Consider the following 22,038-nt stretch of genomic DNA (forward strand, 5'->3'; position numbering starts at 1 on the left):
CTTTAGTTAGTGATTTTATTTTGATGTGCAGTGAGTTATTCTTACTAAAATAGAGAAAAATAATGAATCTTATATTGCCTTTATATTTTTGGATTATGAATATAAAAAGCACTGCTTCCAGGTAGCAGCTTCAGGATGATAGGAGTTTTGCACAAGAATAATTTAAAAATAAATGCATAGAATTTCGCAACATTCGTTTTTAGAAGTTAATCAGAAAATATTTTTATACCTGTCGTACGTGTCTGTCATGATTTCCAGAATCCACGTTACCGAATACCTCCATTCTTAATTTTCATTTCCTCATTCCATGTAAATAACTTGCAACTGATCTCCAGTATAAAAAGCAGGGACCTCAGTAAATAGCAGCACAAACTAGAATGACAGCAAATTTCTAGTTTAGCCTGAAGCCAACAGAATGAAGCAGTCTATAGTGATAGCGTTCTGGACTCTTGCCTTCATTAGAGGTAAGACCTTCTTAGGCTTTTCTGCATTTTTGCACATTTTGCTTGTCCCAGAGATATATATATATATATTAATATACACTTTTTGAATTATTGTGTGTAATGATGCCAGTTACCTATGACTTTTAATTTATTTTTTTATTTTGTTATAACTTACTGTCAAGTTGCCGGTGGATATGCAAAAATATACTGCAGATGGGAATTGAAAATCAGTACAGTTCCTGACACTTTTTATACTTAACCTGAGTGGCTACCTACATTGGGCAAATGGTGCCTGTCATCAAACTTTGGCAGAGATGTTAATGACAGAAATACTGCTGATAACTTATTACAGATTCAGACTAATGCTGCCAGTTTGCTGTTTGCATCCTGTTGAAGTGTGATTACCTTAGTGATACGTCTGTCTCAAGCCCCTTACCAATCTCAATCTCTGTAATTTAGTTCAGGCAGGTCCACTGCCTCTAGTTTCCCTTTCCTCTCCACCTTGCAGGCCACTGGAACTCCTGCGCCTGCTACATATCATACTTTCCAGTATGTTAAAATTCTGCAAATAGCAGGTAGTGGCAAATGGGGGGTGATACCTGACTGCTGCCCCATGCTATGTTGCCAGGATCTCAGCTAGTCCTTGAGGACCTTCAATGATTTTGCACTAATTTTACTTTTGGAGAGAGGCATGGGACATTTTTGCACCACAATAAATACTTTAAGATAAAGTTGCTCGTAAAGGTCTCAACCAAAACTAATATTATTCTGGTAACAAACGTAAAAGAAAGCACTCTTTTTAAATTTCCTGGTTACACTTTCCACTGTGTATAGCAGACAAAATACAACAACACCAACACACCCACTCTAAGTGGTGGGTACTTTGTGGTCGTAATTAATTCACTATTTCAATCAATAAAATATAGATGATTCAGTTAATATTACATAAATTATGTTCATATTATAACCAAAATGATTAAGTCTTCAATTTCCAATGGTATTTTTGTATCCTAAATTATGATTCAGATTTTTGAAGTAACTTAAAAATAATGTGAATTATTGGATGGATGTAAATAGAGTTTGGCAGCAGAAAATCTTGTGGACTTTTATTCACCAAGGATTTTTCGAAAAGACAGTTTCTGAAATTCACTCTTTGATTTTCTTTTAACTGTAAGTTATGAATCAGTGAGCAGAATGGACAGGGTCTGGGTGAAATGCATTGGGTTTGGTAGAACTTTAGAAAAAAAAGCTATTGGCGCCAAGCCTTTTACACAAAAAGAATTCTAAAATCTCTTGCCATACAATAGTAAATTGAATTCATTGAATGTTTCATAGGTTGAACAATTTTGTTTCACTTAAGAGTGAAATTTCAGTTTTCATTTTTGGAGTACAAAGTTCTGCATTTTCTAATTTTGTTTGCTTGGCAATATGGATTATATTTAATTCTAATGCGTTGGAGAGTTTAAAAACACCAAGTAGTATTCTTCTGAAACTTGAATTGTTGGCAATGCTTCACTCTGGAGTGAAGGTCAGGCAGTGGGACGGGCTAGCTGCTGAACTTCAAAGTTATTTGCTGTGATACAGTGTGACTGGAGCACAACTAACAAGTACAAAAATGCCACAGCTCTTAGAGTCAGCTGATGGAAAAACAAAACAATTACGATCTGAGAAACAGCAAGCTGACCAAATCTGCTTTCCATTGTTGGGTTTATGTCAGGGACAAGGCTGTCCTTTCCAGATATCCCCATGACTTTGAAACCAATTTTAACCAGGCATAGTGAGCAACCAATGCAGGCAAGGGAAAAGGCGACGCTGTCACTGAATGATATTGTTGTGTTAGTTATCCAGTCTGGAACTACAATATGATTTGAAGATGTTGACAATAAAGTAAATAAGGCTATCGTTCCAGATCACTACTGCTTGTTAGAGCCCTAAATTAGGAATGGGCTAGAGATTTGTTCTAGTCTTTTTTCAGAATGATTTTAATCATTTTTAACATACCTTTATGTTATCTTTGACACATTGGGTAGCGGAAGTAATTGAATGGGGCGCGTGTGTAGGAGAGGGGCAATGATGGCCAACTCGTGAAATAAAGTTATGGACACTTCGACTGGGACCAGAGGGGTTCAAGAGAGGTGGTGAAAGCAAGAGGGCAGGTATTGGGGGTGGGGGGGGGGGGGGGGGGGGGGGTGCTGAAATTGGGGTGGTGGGGGCTTAAAGCAAGAGGGAATGGGGATGAGAGGCTGTGAGTTGTGAGGAAGGGGGGGGGGGGGGAAAGAAGAGAGGAATCTACTTTGCGAAGAGAAAAAACAGGGATGTATAAACCAGCACTTCCTCCCTCCCCATGCTTGCTCTCCGGCTTGTGGTCACCAGAAGGAATGTACCGCGCAAAAGTAAAATGGTGGGAGCGCAGCAGCACGTTAGTCAGTCGCCTCGCAGAAATTATTCCCCTCTCTCCCCCTCTCACACAGAAATTATTCCCCTCTTGCCTCTCACACACTCATTATTCCCCTCACACAGAAATTATTCCTCTCTCCCCCCTCTCACACACTAATTATTCGCCTCTCCCCCTCTCACACACTATTCCTCTCTCCCCTTCACACACTAATTATACCCCTCTCCCCCTCACACACATAAATTATTCTCCCCACACAGAAATTATTCCTCTCTCCCCCTCACACATATAGATTATTCACCTCTCCCCCACACAGAAATTATTCCCCTCTGACACATAAATTATTCCCCTCTCCCCCTCTCACACACACTCAATATTCCCCTCCCACTCACACAGAAATTATTCACCCCACACAGAAATTATTCCCCGCTCCCTCTCTCACACACATTATACCCCTGCCCCTCACACACTCATTATTCCTCTCTCCCCCTCACATACAGAAATTACTCCCCTCTTCCCCTCAGACACAAATTACTCCCCTTTCCCCTCTCACACAGAAATTATTACCCTCCTCACCTCTCTCACAGACTAATTATTCACCTCTCCCCTTCTCACACACATAAATTATTCCCCTCTCCCCCCTCACACACTCATTATTCCCCTCTCCCACTCACACACATTAATTATTCCCCTCTCCCTCTCTCATACACAGTGATAATTCCCCTTTCCCTTTCTCACACACACTAATTATTCCCCCCCCCCCCACACACAGAAATTTTCCCCGCCTCCCTCTCCCCCAAACGTGACAAAAATGTGGAGGCAGCCGTATTACCCCCTGACATTGATTCAGTCCTGGGTTGCTGTAAATTGAACCATGGCATGCTTACGAACTGCAGGTTGAGCTGAAAAAATTCTGGACAACCGCTGGTGTTTCTGAACTTTGGAGTTCTAGTCTGGCGAGATTGCAGAACACAAGGGACAAATGGCATTCCTGGGTCTTGTATAAGAGACACAGGACAATTGCTAAAAAATACAGGATGATTTTGTCAAATAAGAGACAGTTTGCTACGTTGAAGTGGCTGTTGAGGGCCTGGCTAAATGGCCAGAACATTGAAATGTGCCATGAAGTTGGTTATAACCAGCCAAGAGATGCGTTAACATTTCAAATATGTTAATGAGATTGGGGGCTTTATATTTGAAATTTTTTGCATATTTAACTGTACACAGCTGGGTTTCCTGGATTTTGGGAGACAGGATGAACTCAGGGAGCACTCCTTGTGAAAGGCTGAAAGAAGCAGTATTGCTTCCTCTTGGCTCTGAATGCACCCGCACCATCAGATCCAATTCCCCCAGGAGCGGATTGCAACCCTAGCTGGTGCAGACCCTCTGCTGGGAAAAGAGATTGGATCACTCGCCTGTCAACCATCCCACCATCCCTGTAACTAGAATCTCCTTCCACAGAACTCAAGAAAGAACTGGACTTTCCCTTTGTCCAGTATTGGACCCACCAGGATTTCAAGGATCGGACTTGCCCCAAGGATTGCAGTTACAGTAGTTAAGGGAGCGGCATTTCATGTCCTGTCATTTATTTACATTTTTGTAATTACTGTCCAGCAACACTGAGACTAGCAAGGAATGAATTTTATTCACTGGAATTTTAACAAAGGAAACATTTTGCAACAACAGCAGTAGATAGCAAACACTCCACAAGGGAAATAATCCCTCTATATTGTTCATCCTGATTTGAATGAACTCAGGAAGGCATTTTGCAAAATATTAGTTATCCAACACTTATGGTTTTTGCCAGGTCATTGCATGTTCAAATGATTCTTTACTCTTTTAAGGGATCTAGAGAGGTGACGAAAAATGCAAAGGTGGTAAATCCCACAGATGACTTGTGGAAAAGGAAAAGAAAGGCTCAAATTATATTCTAAATGAGTTCATTTCCCTTGCTTCTTTTATTAAGTAAACTTGGTCTCTTTCCATCGCAGGTCTTGATGCTGTTGACTGGACTGACTTTGACTATTCGCGTACCATTTTTGGTGAGTTGATGTCAAAAAACAGCACAACCATTTAGATAATATAGTAAATTCAACTAAACTGAAGGGTTAGGTATTAAATGTATTATTAAAGTTCAGCGTACCCAACAAGATACTGTGGTTGACTTTTCTTAGCTTTTTATTTGCTTAAACCGTCGGTTGGCATATTCTCATGAAGCGTGATCGAGCCTTAATTTGCTTCTTGGAAGAAAAACACAATGATAAGTACCCAAAGATCCTGCTCTTAGCTCTTTTATTTATGATTTTGATTTACAATTTAAAATGCACATCCCTCCATTTAAATGTCTTCATGACCTGACACTTATCAAAAAAAATCTCTGCAAGCCCGTCGGGCCCTATACTCTTCTCTTAGATTTTTAGTTCTGTTAGTGTCTGTAAGAAACTAAGGATCAATTGTGGGTTTCCCATTGGAGCCACACCACGCCCCCAGTTTCCCATGGCTGAGGGACAGGTGAATCCCACCTTACGTTGTATCCTTTCCTGAGCGGGTGCTTGGGACCAAGGCATTTCTGGATTTTGGAATTTTCTGAATGATTGAAGAACATTCGAACCATTAACCACAAGTATGTGAGCCAGATATAAACCTGCACCCCTGACACATAAAAAGGTGACAAGTGATTGTAAAATATAACAAACAATAAAAATTTTATTAAAAAGAAAACAACACCAGTTTACTCTTGGCTTGCTCAAAAGGTGATGCAAGCTGGCTGAGGGCAGAGAGTGAAGGATGATGGGTAACAAGATGACTGTAGTGTGGGGAAAAGCAGAATCAAATCAGAGTGCAACACAGGATCCAAAATATGCACCATATCCAGGCAGAGGTCGAATGTAGGGTAATGATATACATTCAGTATAAAAATAAACTGAGAATAATTCCTTTCCCAGAGAGACAACCATTGTGAAAGACTTCGATTGTTAATTTCAATTCCAACCCAATAACCAACTTTTCTTCCAACATCATTCAACTTCTCGCCCTTTCTCTCCTGAATCATGATTTGTCGCAGTGTTGTGGCTGTGAGTACGTGAATTGCAGGGCCTTTCAAAAAACAAGGTCCAGACAACAGGGGCAGGATTCGCCATCCAGTGACGTTGGAATCGCGAAGTGGGATTGAGCGGAGAATCGCCCGTCAGACGAAAATCAAAGCCAGCATTGGCCGCTTATCCTCCGGTGCCTTGACAGTGGCGTGAATGCATCCATGCTGCAGGCCAGCTTGGGCATGCCAATTGTACAGTTGAATGCCGTTGGCATATCATTAACGGGCCTAAACCGGTAATTTCCGGGTCCCCGCAATGCTCCCCCCTCCGCTAGGTGGCATTACTGATGGCGAGGTTCACTTGTGGTATTTAAAATCGGGAATCAGGCATCATGGTTGCTGAGGGAGAGAAAGGGGGTGCAAAAAGTGTCCAACATCGCTAGAATGTGCGCTGATTGGAGGGCTTCTGCCAGGGCTGGGGGCAGTAGCGGGAGTGGGGGAGGGGGGGTGCAGGAAGTGGGCTGTGGGGTCGGAGTGAATGGGCATGACCACCATTGCCACAACCCGCAAGGCAGCCATGGGACTGCGCACGCCGCTGACTGACCACTTTGAACACAGCACCACTGGTCATATGTGTACCACCCTGGGTCACCCCACCAGGTACCATCTGGCCCCAGCCGACCCATCAACAAGGTGGGTGTGCTCCACACAACCAGTGCCATTTTCTTGGCTGGGATGAGGGTGTATGGAGAGTGGAGTACCAATAGGCAGCTCCTGCTTGTCAAGCTTTCGAGTGGCAATCCTCACCCCGGCAAATCACAAGCCAGCAATCGTTGGAATTGCACGAGTTCCACGTGGTGCCAGTGCTAGCCCAGTGACGTGTCCTGAATTGCTCCGGGACCTGCACTGCTTTCGGGCCTGTAGAACTCATGCAATTCAGTCCCGGCGTTAGCACTTAGTCTCTGAAAGGGAGAATTCTGGCCCTGGTGCTTGTGGATTTTGGATTCTGGACTGTAGGGAATACATTGTAATATTTAATGTCACAGATTCTATTATCATGCTTAGTTTAAAAAAAAAGAAATTTGATTGTCTAAGCATAGAAATATTTCCATTCATAATTCACTTGGATATAAAACTATATTTTTGCATTAGATCAGAACCAGGCTTCTACTCTCCAAGACTTCAAGCGGGCATTGCGTGGTCCTCCTCAATCACTGCAAAATCATCGTGAGTACCCTATGTTGAGTAGTCCAAATGCAATTAGACAGGCATGCGATGATGCTGAACCTATCAAATAAATAATCCTTAAATGTTGTAACGGAAGGAATTGTCCTTTTCTTCCAGATACCTGCAATACATGGGGAGCTGGAGCATTCAAGAGTTTTGATGATGACATTTTCTATTTCACGTCAAGCTGTGAGTTTATCATGAGCAGGCTTTGCAAAGGTCAGCTTGATGATTATTCTGTGAAAATCCGCAGAGGATCAGACGGAAATCTGGATCATATAATCATCAAAATTGAAACCACTTATATTGTTTTGACAAACGGGACAATTCAGGTTAAAGACCAGATGTAAGTTAAATGCTGCAGGCTTGCTTTTGGTATTCATTAAAATCTTTGAGACAACTATTACTTGTTACATACTTTCAGTTCACCCTCTCCTAGCACCTAACCTGTTAATATATTTGGCATTTAACTTCAATATGAGTCTAATGCTGTAGCAAGAAAATGGGACATCCTTTCAAAATAGGAAACAATAGAACACTTCTTCTGTCAGAAGATACATTGGCTAGTTTGTGGGTTCTTTAAAAATTATAACGTGTTTTTTTAAATAAAATAGGGTAACTTTGTGATCAATACTTAACGCAATATTACAAAATATTCCTTCCTTTTAAATTGTGTTAAGCTGTAGAATATTGAAACAGGCTAGCCAACAAAAAAAATGGATCTCCAATTTACTTACATATATAATGTGGGCATTGACTTATTTATTATACCATAGAATGACAGTGCAACTGTGTGAAAGGCAAATAGATTAGAAAGTATAATTATGCTAAATTCATTCAACTTTCATGAACAGCTTACTCCAATTCAGGGTTGCTGAGAGTTAGAGTCCACCCTGGCAGACATTGGCATTGGGCAGGGTACACCCAGGATGGGATGCCAGTCCATCAAAGGGCACACATATATACACAAACACAGACTGAGGGGCAATTTACCATGGACAATCCAGCATGGCTTTAGATTGTGGGAGGAAACCAGAGCACCCAGCAAAAAACCCACGCAGATCCACGGGAGAATGTGCAAACTCCACACAGACAGACGTCTGCGGCAGAATCGAACCCGGTCCCTGGAGCTGTGAGAGAGCAGGGCTAGCCACTACGCCACACTACCATGCGGCCCACTATGCTAAATTAGGAATAAAAATTTGTTTATTGTGAAGCAATTGCCAAAATATAGTGCAGTTACATAATTTCCCAGAATCAGTCGCTGTCTAGTAACGATACTGTTCATCTCGGGACTATTTATATTGACTTTCAACCATAAATTCTGAGATTTTTGAAGCTTGGTAGAACATGGACATTTCGCTCTTGTTAGTTGGAAGTTCTTTTTTAAACCTTGCCTTTCTATCCTGAAAATTAGATACTGAAATGTTGTGGCATCACATTTTTTGAGGCATTATGTTTTGAAAATTTGATAAGTTTGGAACTTTTTAGCAAGAGGAACACTTTTACTAGGTTTATACCTAAACACCAATCATATTATGCAGAGCTGAATATTTTTCAATATTAAGGACAGTTCACTTTAACAGAATACTATGTTTTCTAAATGCTAAACATATTACTATGTTTCTCTTGCAATATTTTGTGCTTCTTTACCGAATAATAAATATACTAAAGGTGGATTAAACCCACAAACTCCAGTTAATTTGGTCACCAATTCTAATTATTGGGTACCTTTTTCCTTTTTACCATAAAATTATCTGAAGATCCCATTTTCATTCATCATGAATTAACCACTGCAACACAAAAATATTTTACTCACGTATTGGAGATGAGGCGAAGGCAAAGGAGTCATGATTTTAATCTGAAAAGGTGTTTTAAGTAACTGAAGCGTGCAGACTACAGGTCGATATTTAGATTACAGGACAATATAGACAGGTTGGTTAGATGGACAGTACAGTGGCAAAAGAAATTTGACCCTCAAAGGCATGAGGTATTGCATTTTGGGAGGACTAATAATGCAAAGGAATATACAATGAACAGTAGGAGCCTAGGAAGTACACACGGTCAGAGGGATCTTGGTGTATATGTCCATAGATCTCTGAAGACAGCAGGACAAGTAGATAAGGTGGTTAAGAAGGCATAATGGATACTTCCATTTATTAACCGAGGCATGAAATATAAGAGCAGCAAGCTTAAGCTGGAGCTGTATATAGTGCTGGTTATGCCACAGCTGGAGAGCTGTGTGCAGTTCTGGTTGCCACACTATAGGAAGGGTTTGCAATAGAAAGGGTGCAGAGGTGATTCACCAGGATGTTGCCTGGGTAGGAGTGTTTCAACTGTAATAATAATAATCTTTATTGTCACAAGTAGGCTTACATTAATACGGCAATGAAGTTACTGCGAAAAGCCCCTCATCGCCACATTCTGACACCTGTTCGGGTACAGGGAGGGAGAATTCATAATGTCCAAATTACCTAATAGCACTTCGGGACTTGTGGGAGGAAACCGGAACACCCACGCAGACACAGGGAGAATGTACAGACAGTAACCCAAGCCAGGAATCAAACCTGGGAACCTGGCGCTTTGAAGCAACGATTCTAACCACTATGCTACCGTGCCTCTATCAAGAGAGACTGAACAGGCTGGGTTGTTTTTCTTGGAGCAGAGAAGGCTGAGAGGGGACTTGATTGAGGTGTATAAAATTGTGAGAGCAGAGATACCGTGGATAGGAAGGAACCTTTCCCCCTCGTGGAGGGGTCAATAACCAGGAGTCTTAGATTAATAGGCAGGGGGTTCATAGGAGATGTGAGGCAAAATGTTTTCACTGAGACAATGGTGGGAATCTGGAACTCACTGTCTGATATGATTGTAGAGACATAAACCCTCAAAACATTGAAGAAGTATTTAGATGAGCACTTGAAATGCCACAGCATACAAGGCTACGGACCAAGAACTGGAAAATGGGATTACAGTAAATAGGTGCTTGATGGCCAGGGTGGACATGATGGACCGAAGGGCCTCTTTCCCTCTATAAAAACTCTATGACTCTATGTGGGTAGAGTACAATGTGATGAACTGTTTGTCAGAATATTCAAGCTAAACTTTTGAACTACCTTTGAGACACATTGAAGTGATGTTCATGAACTATGTAAGGAATTATGGATTTACTGTGCCTTTGGTAACTTCCTAGTTAAATCAGAATCCACAGCTTCTTCTTTGCATTATAGTTATTTTAAAAACAAAAATAGATTTTGGTTTTACTGAACTTCTCTGATATTGGATCATATGAGATACTGCAAGACACTGATGTTTTACGCCTTTTCTTTTTCATTAATTAAACCTGATTTCAGAAACTTAATGGGGAACCTGAAAAACAACACAAGTTTTATATATAATAATCCTTACATTAATTCTTCAAATGCAGTTCCATGGTTACTATATTCTCGAGTTACCCAACTCCACAATGATACACGCACCCACAGACACGTCTTATAATCTGGTTACAAAACTACTGCAGTACCAGACATAGAACGAAGAGATAATTAGCATAGATCAAAGAAATTATTTGAAGAAATGTTCCACCAATTTTTCCACTTAATTCCCATATGACTATTGCAGAAGAAATTTGCCATATGATGACAAGATAGTCAATATTCGGAGAAGTGCAAATAACATCAAGATTGCAAACAAGAAGCATTCTGTATCCCTGATCTGGAACCAAAAAGATGCATTGCTGGTGAGATGCTTTTTAAGTGTAATATTCCTTTTCATTTTACTCTTCTTCACTCCACGCTTTTTAGTGCTGTTTTTTATTTATTTGACTTTCTTTTGTGAATGTGTATTATGTGTTCTCAAGGTGAAAAGTTTATGTCTGTAGGTGAAACATTTCTTTAAACTGTCTCTGCGCATCATCAGAGAAATTTTATGAATCAATTTCAAGGATTTTTTGTATTTAATATTACACATTTTGCAAAATTTTTTTTTCTTATATCTAAGCATATGATGCAAACTTCCACTGGGCTGTGGGTTCAGGGTGGACGGGTATGCAACATCTGGCAAGGCGGCCATGCAGCTGCGCATGCCGCTGACACCCTGCTTTAAACCTGGTGCCTTGGGTTGTATAGGTGAATCCCCCCCCCCCCCCCCCCCCCCCCCCCCCCGGTGTCCCCCAGGGTGCTCTCTGGCCCCAGCCGACCCATCAGGTGTATAAGTGCTCCAGCATAACCTGTCCCATCTTTTCAGCCCCAATCAGTGTGTGTGTGGGGGGTGTATTGTATAAGCGCGGCTGCAGGCTATCAGCCCTGCGAGTGTCCATCACGGACCCGCCGATTCCCACACCATTCTTCGTTGGTTTCGATGGTGTTCCACGCGGCACCGGTGCAAGCCCCCCGCCGGTAGCAGAATTGGTGCGGATTTCGCACCGATTTTTCTGACGTGAAAGTCCACGGTTTCTCCATTGGTGTCAACACTTTGACTCAGAAACGGAGAATCTGGCCCCTGATAGCAGAGAAGGTGAACTTTCCCTCTATAACTGCTGCATGTTTTCTTGGGATTAACTTTGAAGTTTATTTTGGCCAATAACAATAGCTATTTTAGAAAGTATCTCATATGATCCAATATTCATTCTGGAGAGAGGGACATGGATGGGTGCTCACAGGAGTTGAACCAACATTGCCCAGAAATAGCTCAGGGACAGCCACAGTGTCCAGGTGCAGAGGCAGGCTATGCAAAAGGCTAGCCTTGGTGATCCGGGACTTAATCCCAGCTGTAAAAAGCAATAAGACAATTAACAACCCTCACCCCTTGCAACCCCTCACCCTGTCACACCTACCCCATGCCCCATTGATGCCAATCTAATGCCACCTCATGCCCTGTGGCCCCTCATACTTGATATGTTAACCTATGCCTTTGTACGCACCCCAATACTCCTCATACTCTCTTGGCAACCTCTCCCCCTCTATCCACCCCCATGGTTCATTTATAAAAACCCATTCACAACATTTGCATGCCTTCAACTACATAATCCTTCCCAAAAATAATTTCAGTCAAGTGCTTAATCCCAGATAAAAATAAATATTTGCACTTATAATCCCACTTCATTTTTTTTTAATAACCAGTTGGAGCTGTCAATCAAACTATGATCTGAAATACACTCCCATTGGAATTGTGAAATCAGTCATGCAGCGCAAATTATACAATGATAGTTCTCAGGCTTATGCCACCAGAGTCAAATGGCAAGGATAGACTTTTTTTTAATTGCACATTTTTAAAAAAGCATTTGAAGGCCAGGAGAGTTAAATGCCTTCTAACACAACAGTGCAATGAGATTCAATCGCCTTGACAGCTTTATAGTTCTACTATGTTTAGCCACATTGTATGCATTTTGTGCCTACTTTTAATAATTTCAGAGAACTTGTCATTTCTGAAAGGGCACCACCTCTGCAAAAGGTGTCCATGGACCTATCTAAAAGGGTGCCCTACCTCTCCATATAAACTCCAGCAACTTTAGACCTTTGCCTGAAAAATGTAACGATGCGCAAACTTCCACCCACCCCATTCTCCCTCGGTGAAAATGGTGGGTGCTGGGTTCAGGAGTGGGATTTCCAGAATTGGCTCTCCGCTTCATTTTGGCTATGCTGTAGGCCCTCTCCATTTTTTTGAAATTTGAGAATCCAGCATCTGTTCATCCAAACCATTGGCTATTTAACTTGGCCTTCCTAGTCTCTTTTTGCCTGCTGATAATTCGAGCAGGCCCGTCACTTTAATTATCCTGAAGTACTCCTGTAATAATGGCAACTGTCAATTTGATGTGATTTGCCTTAGAAAGTATCTCATATGATCCAATATTCATTCTGGAGAGAGGGACATGGATGGGTGCTAACAGGAGTTGAACCAACATTGCCCAGAAATAGCTCAGGGATAGCCACAGTGTTTGCCAGATGCAGTTCATGCTTACTATTTGGGTCACATTGTGCGTGGAAAGGTATGCACATGGCCAAGAAATATTTGAACATTGAATATTTAACTAACTGATTTAGCCTGAGGATGAAACTATATGAAAATAATTTTTCCGAATGATCAAACAAGATAACTATTTCCGCCTTTATTTAAATATTGCATCCATTTTCCTTTTCAGCTAAAACTTCACCCGAGATACAGTGGAAATGTTTGTGGGCTTTGTGGAAACTTTGAAAAGAAAGGGAATGTGCAGAGCCAACTGAAAAGCGGTAAGAATAAACACTAAATGTTTTGAAGTAAACACCCATTTTCCTACCAGGTTTTACCATTTTTCTCATATCTCACATGCAGGATGGGTAATTTGTCAAAATAATGCAAACCTGAAATAAATTGAATCCACAGTCAATTTTAATTATTTTTTCTTCTGAGTTTGATATGTTTTTCAACACTGGATTGACATGTCCTTATTTCCTATTGTAGAACTTTCTGGGCCTTTGCTGTCAGATTTGAAGGGGTCGGGGATGGGGGGATTAGCTAGTCAAATTCCTTCTGCCCATCACCAACCAGTCTGAAATGTTATTGGGCCAAGGGCAGTTGTCCACCCTTTCCCCAGTCGCAGTAGCACTTTCCAACTTTTATCCCTGATTCCCGCTTGCAAAAAAAATCGTTAGCACTTCATTTGCCCACCTCATCACTTGCCCCACCTGCTTACCAACATTTCAGCGACCAGGACGTACAGATCCCTCGAGTCTTCACTGTACAGTTCTGTAGTCCCTCTCTGGTCCAACAAAATATTGCTTTTCTACTCTGCCTAAATTCATGCTCTCCCAGATTAAGTTGTATCTGCCAAATTTCTGCCTCTCACTTAATCTCTCTGTAGATTCTTTGGGTACATTTTTCTCATTATTCTGCACAGCGGACAGGAAAAACAAGTTGGAATCTCCCAGCCCTGAGGATGGTTCCGTTTGTAGACCACAAACAAGGGCGGACCAAGTAGATTTAAGAAAAATTGGTTTATTGAGACATGCGAGTATTTACAATATGCATGGGTCTGAACTATCGGTGCCATACCTAGCCAACTTTATACAGGACTTAACTATGGATAATTTAGGGTTCCCGCCCCATTAACGGGGGGGGGCTCGTTTTCGGCGAGACTCACGGGGAGGTTAATTGCTCCAACCCCATAGGTTTGTACGAGTTATAACAATTTCCTCCTCCATATTGTTCGGCAATGGTGAAGAAAAAAGGTAAGGGTGCCCCGAAAAAGTTAGAAAAATAGAAAGAACCCACAGAGCATTCTTCCAGCATGCCAACTCTGTCCCCCTACCCAGCAAGAATATCCCCCCTGCACCCCCCCCCATTCACCCACCACCACCATGGAGCCCCCACCATGGACACAGAACACACCCTACAACAAAATACCCCAGGCACTGCCCAGGCACTGTTCCCTGACACTAATCCCTTGCACTGTCCAGGTAATGTCAGGTGGCAGTGCCATGTACTACCCCGACATGATCCTCTCCCCCTTCAGGAATGTACTCACCTGTGCACCTGCGATGGGTTCTGATCACCAGGTGCACGTCTTTGTGGACTTGTCATGAGTCACGCAGTTTTTAATGGACTATTTAATTTGGGGGGGACCATCAGGTGTAAAGGCCTGATAATGATATTTAAATATATTCAAATATGTATCCAGGTTTTCAACGTTGGGATATCTGTTGCATCATTAGTGGGGGATGGGGACATTCACAAAATTTATCCTATTGACATAAAATGCTTTCTGGGACTCCCACAGGATTGTTCACCCCTGCATGCTGATCCCCCCCCCCCCCCAACCCCCGAAAACAGGAGCACAAAATCTCTCTCCTTCATATCAAACACTCAATTAAGAAACATAATTTTCCTTTCACAAACCCATGATGACTCTACCTGGTTGTAATACAATTTTCTAAACCTCCTGCAATTGCCTCCTTAATAATGGGTTCTAGAGTTTTCCCTATGATAGATGTTAGACAAATTGACCTATACTTTCTTGCTTTCTGTCTCTGTCCTTTCGTGAGTAGACATGTTATATCAGCAATTTTACAACCCACTGGAATCTTTCCAGTATCTAAGGAATTTTGGAAGATCACAGCCAATGCAGTTATTATCTGCACATTTTTTTTAACACCCTAGGATGTGGGCCATCAGTTATAGAGGACTTGCCAATCTTTAGTTCTAACAACTTTCCAGTGTCTTTTCCCAGTGATTGTGATTGTGATTGTTCCTAATTCCCTAATTCCCTATTACCTCTTGATTTTCAAGGTTTCTTGATATGTTTTTGAGTTTCAGCCCCGTGTGTAGCTTTCTACTGACATATTGAACTTTAGTTCTAACTTTGTATTCAAACAATTCAAGTGCACTGGGGGATTTACTGCATACATGGAGAGCTGGGAGAGGCCTCCCCCAGGACTCCCGATGGCCGTCCCGCCTCACGAGATCTAACCAGGGCATCCAGGGCGGGACCCAGTCTCGCACTGTTAAGTGGGTAAGCCATGCTGGCGCCGTGCCTCCCCAAGGAAACACCAGCTAATTTAATACTGGAACTGCACCGGGGGTCTCCCTGGCCATTGGAGGTCCCTGGGTGATCAAGAACAGGGCAGGTGGCAGGTGCCTGAATGGGTTGTGGGAAGACCTGAAAAGGGGATGCTCTCAACGACTCCATAACGCAGTATCTTCACTTGGGGGGGGGGGGGGGGGGAGAATGTGTGTGTGTGTATGTGGGGGGGTGAAATTGTCTGTGGGTGGAGGTGTGTGGGGGCCCCTCAGCTCACTTAGAGATTGGGGCACCTTTCAAAATGGCGGCCCGATGTCTGAGGGACCAGTTTGGTCAGCGAGTTCAGCTCCCAGTGATGAAAAAAGTCTGGGCAGGATTTCACTAAATGGGAACAAAATCCCATAGCGAGCGTGTATAGCCTTGTGCTTCCCGGCACTCGCAACATCGAAAAACGCAAAGCTACTAAACAGCACATGAGCTGAATGGGGGACTCAGCGGGAAACGTTTGACCGAGGCCACACATAACCCCATTTTCTGCACTGAGGAGCTCCATTCGCTGGAGCTTTTATGACACTGCCATGTAGTTTACAGGGGTTTCAGCAAACCAGTTGACAAGGTCCCACATGAGAGACTTATAAAGAAGGCAAATCCACATGGGATACAGGGGAACTTGATATGGTGGATTAAAAGCTGGCTGAGCTGTAGGAAACAGAGCGTGATGACAGCCGGCTGCTTTAGTGACTGGAAGCCACTGAGGGGCGACCTGATTGAGGTGTATAAGATTATCAGGGCCTCCTCAGTGTAGCGAGATATTGTGACATGCGATCTCCGGAGCCTGTGAAGCAACCTCTGACCCCCCCCCCCCCCCCCCACCAAGCCCCAATGCACTATGGGAGTGTCCCCGGGCCCCTTCTTGCACCTCCCAGACACCCACACAGGGCACGCCCTACCCAATTGCCAATGCACAAAAAATGCCAGCTTGGCACTTTGACAGTGCCAGCTTGGCAGTGCGCCGGCCAGCTGGCAGTGCCTCCTGGGCATATTGGCCATGTCAGTCTGGCACCCTGGTGGCACCAGCAGTGCCAGGGTACCACCCTACCATTGGGCATGCACCTGGGGGCCACCAATCTCCTGGGAGACACCCACAAGTGCTATTCAGTCTGGTCCCCATTTTGTGGAAACCTAAACGGCGCTGGTTGGTTGCATGGAGGAGTCAGGAGATTGGGAGACCATTTAAAAATGGCGTCCCGATCTCTCCCTGCACTGAGGAGTTCCAGCGAGCAGCGCTCCTCAGTGCAGAAAATAGGACCACATGTGGCCTCGGCCGCGTGTTCCCCACTGAGGCTCCCAATCTACCCAAATGGCCATTAGATAGCGCCGGGAAACACCCGGCTAATCATGCACGCCATCAGACTCTGTTCCCATTTCGGTATATCACGCATTAGCAACTTTTTCGTTAAATCAGACCAATGATGTTAACCAGATTGCAAAGCATGGAGTGTCACCCTCTCTTTTTCTCTCTGTTCTAGTGGATGCCATCTCAATCCGTACACACTCTATTACACGTGGTAACTGTCCTATCAAAGTACCTCAAAATGAAGAGTGTCGAGAAAGTGATCTTGTAAGTTATTTATTTCCAGGGGGTGCTGTGTTACTGCAAACACAAATCAATTTACCATTTGAATCTGATCTGGGTTCCAGTAAATAAAATATATTGATCCAATGGAACAGAACATTGAGCTACGAATTACAAAGAAATATCTTCCCAGAGGAGAAATATCTTCCCAGAGGTGAAATAATTAGATTATTCCATTATAGGAATATAAGAAATAAAAGCACGTAGGTCATTTGGCCCCTTGAGCCTGCTACATCATTCAGTAACAACATTGTTGAACATTTACATCAACTCTATTCCTCTGTCCTACTCTGATATCACTCAATTTCCCTGGTGGGGAAGGCTGCATTGTTCTCAGTCTTGAATGTAGGTAACAATAGAGCAACCAGAGATGTCTGTAATGAAGAACAAAGATTCATCACACTCTGAGTAAAGAAATTTCTCCTCACCGCTGTCCTAAATGACCGATTCCTTATTCTGAGATTTTGATCTCTAGTTTTCTAGAACTTCCAGGTAGCATCTACCTTGTGAATGCCTTTAAGAATTTTGTACATTGAAATGAGACCGCCTCTTATCCTTCTAAACTGCAGAGAATATATCATGGCCGGAATCCGAGGGCCTTTACGATTAACGTTTCCCACTGACAGCGCACCCAGGTCATGGGTTTCCCAGCAGCATGGTGTGGCTTAAACCGGAAATCCCATTGACTAGCGGCAGGAAGAGAGGATCCTGCGAGGGGCAGAGCCAGGGTACTGACTGTCTGGACTTTACCCTCTCCTCCCTGAGGCCCTAACTTACCTCTGCATCCCCGGCGGGTTCTGTTCGTCAGTTTGTAAAAGCCTGTTGGAATCCCGGTAGCGTGACATCACACTGTCGGGGATGGACTTTGTTACTTGGCGCGATTTTCCAGCTAGGAAGCCCATTAATTATATTTAAATTAATTCAATGGAGGTCCCGCCGATGCATAGCAGGAACACTGTTATGTCACTGGTCAGGGTTGGGGGCAGTCAAGTGGGGAAATCCCACTGACAAAATCGCTGTTTTGAGACTCCCCCTCGATTATCCACCCCCTTCACCATTCCCGCCCATTGAAAGCAGGGGTGGAAAATTCCCCTGGAAAAATCTCCCTGGCTAAAGGGATAAACTTTTCTTCAGGAAAATTGGAAATCACTCGGTAATGCAAAAGGTATTCAAGCTTAATTGGAGACATTCAATTGTCACAGCTTGAGGATTCAGAATTGGGTTTGCATATCTGTAATGTTCCATTGTTGTGTTTCTTTTTATCAGAAATGCAAACAGCCAATATCAAATCATTTCGCTAGCTGCGACAATTATATCCAGTATCTCACCATTTGCATCAAGGAAGTCTGTTCTTCTCCAAGCGAAGATCAGGTCAACTGTCGCACTTTAACAGAATTTGCACATGAATGTGGGGCAGAACGGATTCAATCTGGTTGGAGGAAAACTGCAAGATGTGGTACCTTTTCCTGTTTATTTAGAAAATAAAACCAGTAAATAGTTCACATTTAAAGCTCATGAGTAATTTTACTCTGAAAAAGAAGATATCTCTGTAAAAATAAAATACAGCAGATCGTGGAAACCTGAATTTCTGAACAATCTGAACAAACCATGCTGCAAATGCTCAGCAGGTCAGGTAGCATCTGTCAAGAGAAACAGAGTTAATGGTCTGGATTTTCACAAATTGGAATGATTTGGAAGCCCTTTAAAAATGACAGGCGGGTCCCGATTCCAGTATACCTGGCCCCAGTCCCAGCTTTCCAGTTTTCAGGAGTTCCTTGTAAGGGTGTGGGCTGATTCTGGTCACCAGCCCAGAACCTTGAATTTCTGACATTGCCAGCTCCATCGTGGGGATGGTCATGTTGTGGTCCTCTACGATTTTCATGGAATTGGGCTTTCAAAGTGTCATAGTTCATGCAGCAGCATGGTTGTTCAGTGGTTAGCACTGCTTCCTTTCGGCGCCAGGGACAAGGGTTCGATTCTGACCTTGGGTGTCTGTGTGGAGTTTGCACATTCTCCCTGTGTCTGTGTGGGTTTCCTCTGAGTGATCTAATTTCCTCCCACAGTCTAAAGTTGTGCAGGTCAGGTGGATTGCCCACGCAAAATGTCCCTTAGTGTCCAAAGGTTAGATGAGGTTATGGGATTGGATGGGGGAGTGGGCCTAGGTTGGGTGCTCTTTCAGATCACTTCTTCACTGTAGGGATTCGATAATTCCTATCGCACCTCAGGGCACTGTGTACCCTGGACTGCAAGGGGGGTGCAATATGAGAGGCAAGTTCAAAAGGTCCTTCCCATTCCCCCATTACCAAATCATGGCATACTTTATTCTATATAGAACCAATATACCTTGTAGTAACAAGGATGTGTGGAAAAAACCTTAAGGAACAGTCATTCAGTCATTATTTTTTAAATAAATTTAGAGTACCCAATTATTTCTTTCCAATTAAGGGCAATTTAGCATGGCCAATCCACTTAACCTACACATCTTTGGGTTATAGAACATAGAACATAGAACAGTACAGCACAGAACAGGCCCTTCGGCCCTCGATGTTGTGCCGAGCAATTATCACCCTACTTAAACCCACGTAACCCGTATACCCGTAACCCAACAATCCCCCCATTAACCTTACACTACGGGCAATTTAGCATGGCCAATCCACCTAACCCGCACATCTTTGGACTGTGGGAGGAAACCGGAGCACCCGGGGGAAACCCACGCACACACGGGGAGGACGTGCAGACTCCACACAGACAGTGACCCAGCCGGGAATCGAACCTGGGACCCTGGAGCTGTGAAGCATTGATGCTAACCACCATGCTACCGTGAGGCCCCTATTGTTGTGGGGTGAAACCCACGCAGACATGGGGAGAATGTGCAAACTCCACACGGACAGTGACCCAGGGCCGGGATTCGAACCTGGGTCCTCAGCGCTGTAGGTAGCAATGCTAACCATTGCGCCACGTGCCGCCCCCAGTCATTATTTTAGTTATGATTTTTAAAAGTCCTATTACTACAGGACTACTAAGAAATGAGGGCTAGGGAGCCTTACTACTTTCATTACAACTTGGTCAAAGTCCCACAGAACTAATGCAGGCTTATGAAACAACTCGCCTCGGCAACTGGCAGGTCCTGTTGTTGCCGCCAACCTTTTTTCCCATATTGGCTGGCCCGACTGCAGCCTTCACCCCCCCCCCCCCCAAACACCCGTGAAAACTCTTTTTTTGTGGACACTTTCTGCTGAGACGGACGTGGGAAGCTAGGATTTTTGCTATCGTTACCCGCCTTCTGTGTTGGAAATCCATCCAAAGTAATATCTCAGGTTGATGACCTTTCATCAGAACACCTTCTGATGAAGGATTATCAACCTGAAACGTTACCTCTTCGTCTACAATGATATTTGTGTATTTATACTCATTATAACACAAAACATATTTCTCTTTTCCAGAAACGCCTATTTGTCCTGAGAATCAGATTTATAAGGATTGTGGTTCAGACATTATTCCAACATGTACTGATCCAAACCCTCGGCAGAAGAAAGACGCCTGTGTAAATACTTGTGAATGTCCGGCAGGTAACAATATTGTTTTGACTGAGACAGATTTATTATGTTTCTTGTTATGGATCCAATTTTATGGATTAAACCAGCCTCCTGTGGTGTTGTACATGGATTTTTCAGATCTGGTTTGGAGGTTGAATGGGCCGATTTGAGACGGTGGATGGATAACGCATGAGCAGAGGGCAAGGAAGGCAGTGAGAGAAATGTTAGAGGAAGAAACGAGGCATGCGATGATCAGCTAGTGAAGAAATAGAATCGATGAAGATTGAGGTTCCGTTGAGGGGAAATGCAGTCGGGGAGGAAGTTGGTGTAAAAGCTGAGAGAAAATGAGATTGGGGTAAATGTGTTTGTGGGGATTTGAAAGAAGTGGAAATTGAACAGCACCCAATGAGGAAAATGAAGGCTAACCTCTTGATCACGGAGGCGGGGAATGATTAGCATGGGGTCGGACTTGGGATGGTTCGGGTGCTCAGAGTTGAAACGTTCCATATAGGGTGAGGGGTGTTGAAAATCTAAATATTGTTGGAATGCTACTAAGGCAGGATCACAAATTCACAGGAGTTAAGGATTTCACTTTGCTGGCGGATGTGGATTAGGGGAAGGAGTGGTGAATGGTTGGCTGTCAATAATATTCTCAGTAGGCTTTAATTTGCTGTGGTTGGCAGCCAGGAGGCACGCAAGAGCTGTGGGTGAATTTTCCCATTTCAGTATCTTTCCTCGACAGAGACTGTATTGGAGATAAGCGCAATAGTATGGTTTGCAGAATTTGTCTCTTTCCATTGGTGCTAGGACTTTGACGATCACCCTCCCATTTGTTGTTTTGTGCATGAAATAAAATTAAGTCTATTAGAGACTTGATGGAGAATTTAAAAACTGCCTCCAATAGAGTACAACATTCACACAATGTTCAATTTATATTAAATAAAAGCAAATTACTTTGGATGCTGAAATCTGAAACGAAAGAGAAAATGCTGGAAAATCTCAGCAAGTCTGGCAGCATCTGTAGGGAGAGAAAAGAGCTAACGTTTCGAGTCCGATGACTCTTTGTCAAAGCTAACAGACAGAGAAAGTGGGAAATAGTTATACTGTGGAGGGAGAATGAAAGATGATTCATAGCCACAGAAGTCCAGGGAAACCGGGTGCTAATGGCCACAGATACCAAGGGGAAAGAGTGCTGACGGCAGTCCCCAGAGAGAACAAAAGATGTGAAAGGTCAAACAGCAGAGAAACTAACATCAGAGGGTGAACTGCAGAT

The 22,038-nt window shown here is 43.2% G+C and overlaps 1 protein-coding gene across 1 annotated transcript in view; it reads left to right on the plus strand.

The window, feature by feature from the left end:
* Nucleotides 1-358: 358 nt before the first annotated feature.
* The window catches only part of LOC119973342 (mucin-2-like), a gene marked incomplete at its 3' end in the record, with an annotated part of 57,664 nt that continues 35,984 nt past the window's right edge, over nt 359-22,038 (plus strand). The window contains exons 1-9 of the mRNA XM_038811265.1: nt 359-464; nt 4,830-4,880; nt 7,025-7,099; nt 7,217-7,445; nt 10,718-10,835; nt 13,236-13,326; nt 17,123-17,214; nt 18,496-18,685; nt 20,673-20,798. Coding sequence (XP_038667193.1) covers nt 416-464; nt 4,830-4,880; nt 7,025-7,099; nt 7,217-7,445; nt 10,718-10,835; nt 13,236-13,326; nt 17,123-17,214; nt 18,496-18,685; nt 20,673-20,798 — 1,021 coding nt within the window. The remainder of the gene's footprint in view (nt 465-4,829; nt 4,881-7,024; nt 7,100-7,216; nt 7,446-10,717; nt 10,836-13,235; nt 13,327-17,122; nt 17,215-18,495; nt 18,686-20,672; nt 20,799-22,038) is intronic.

Source organism: Scyliorhinus canicula, chromosome 11 (assembly GCF_902713615.1).
Source record: "Scyliorhinus canicula chromosome 11, sScyCan1.1, whole genome shotgun sequence".
Lineage (NCBI taxonomy): Eukaryota > Metazoa > Chordata > Chondrichthyes > Carcharhiniformes > Scyliorhinidae > Scyliorhinus > Scyliorhinus canicula.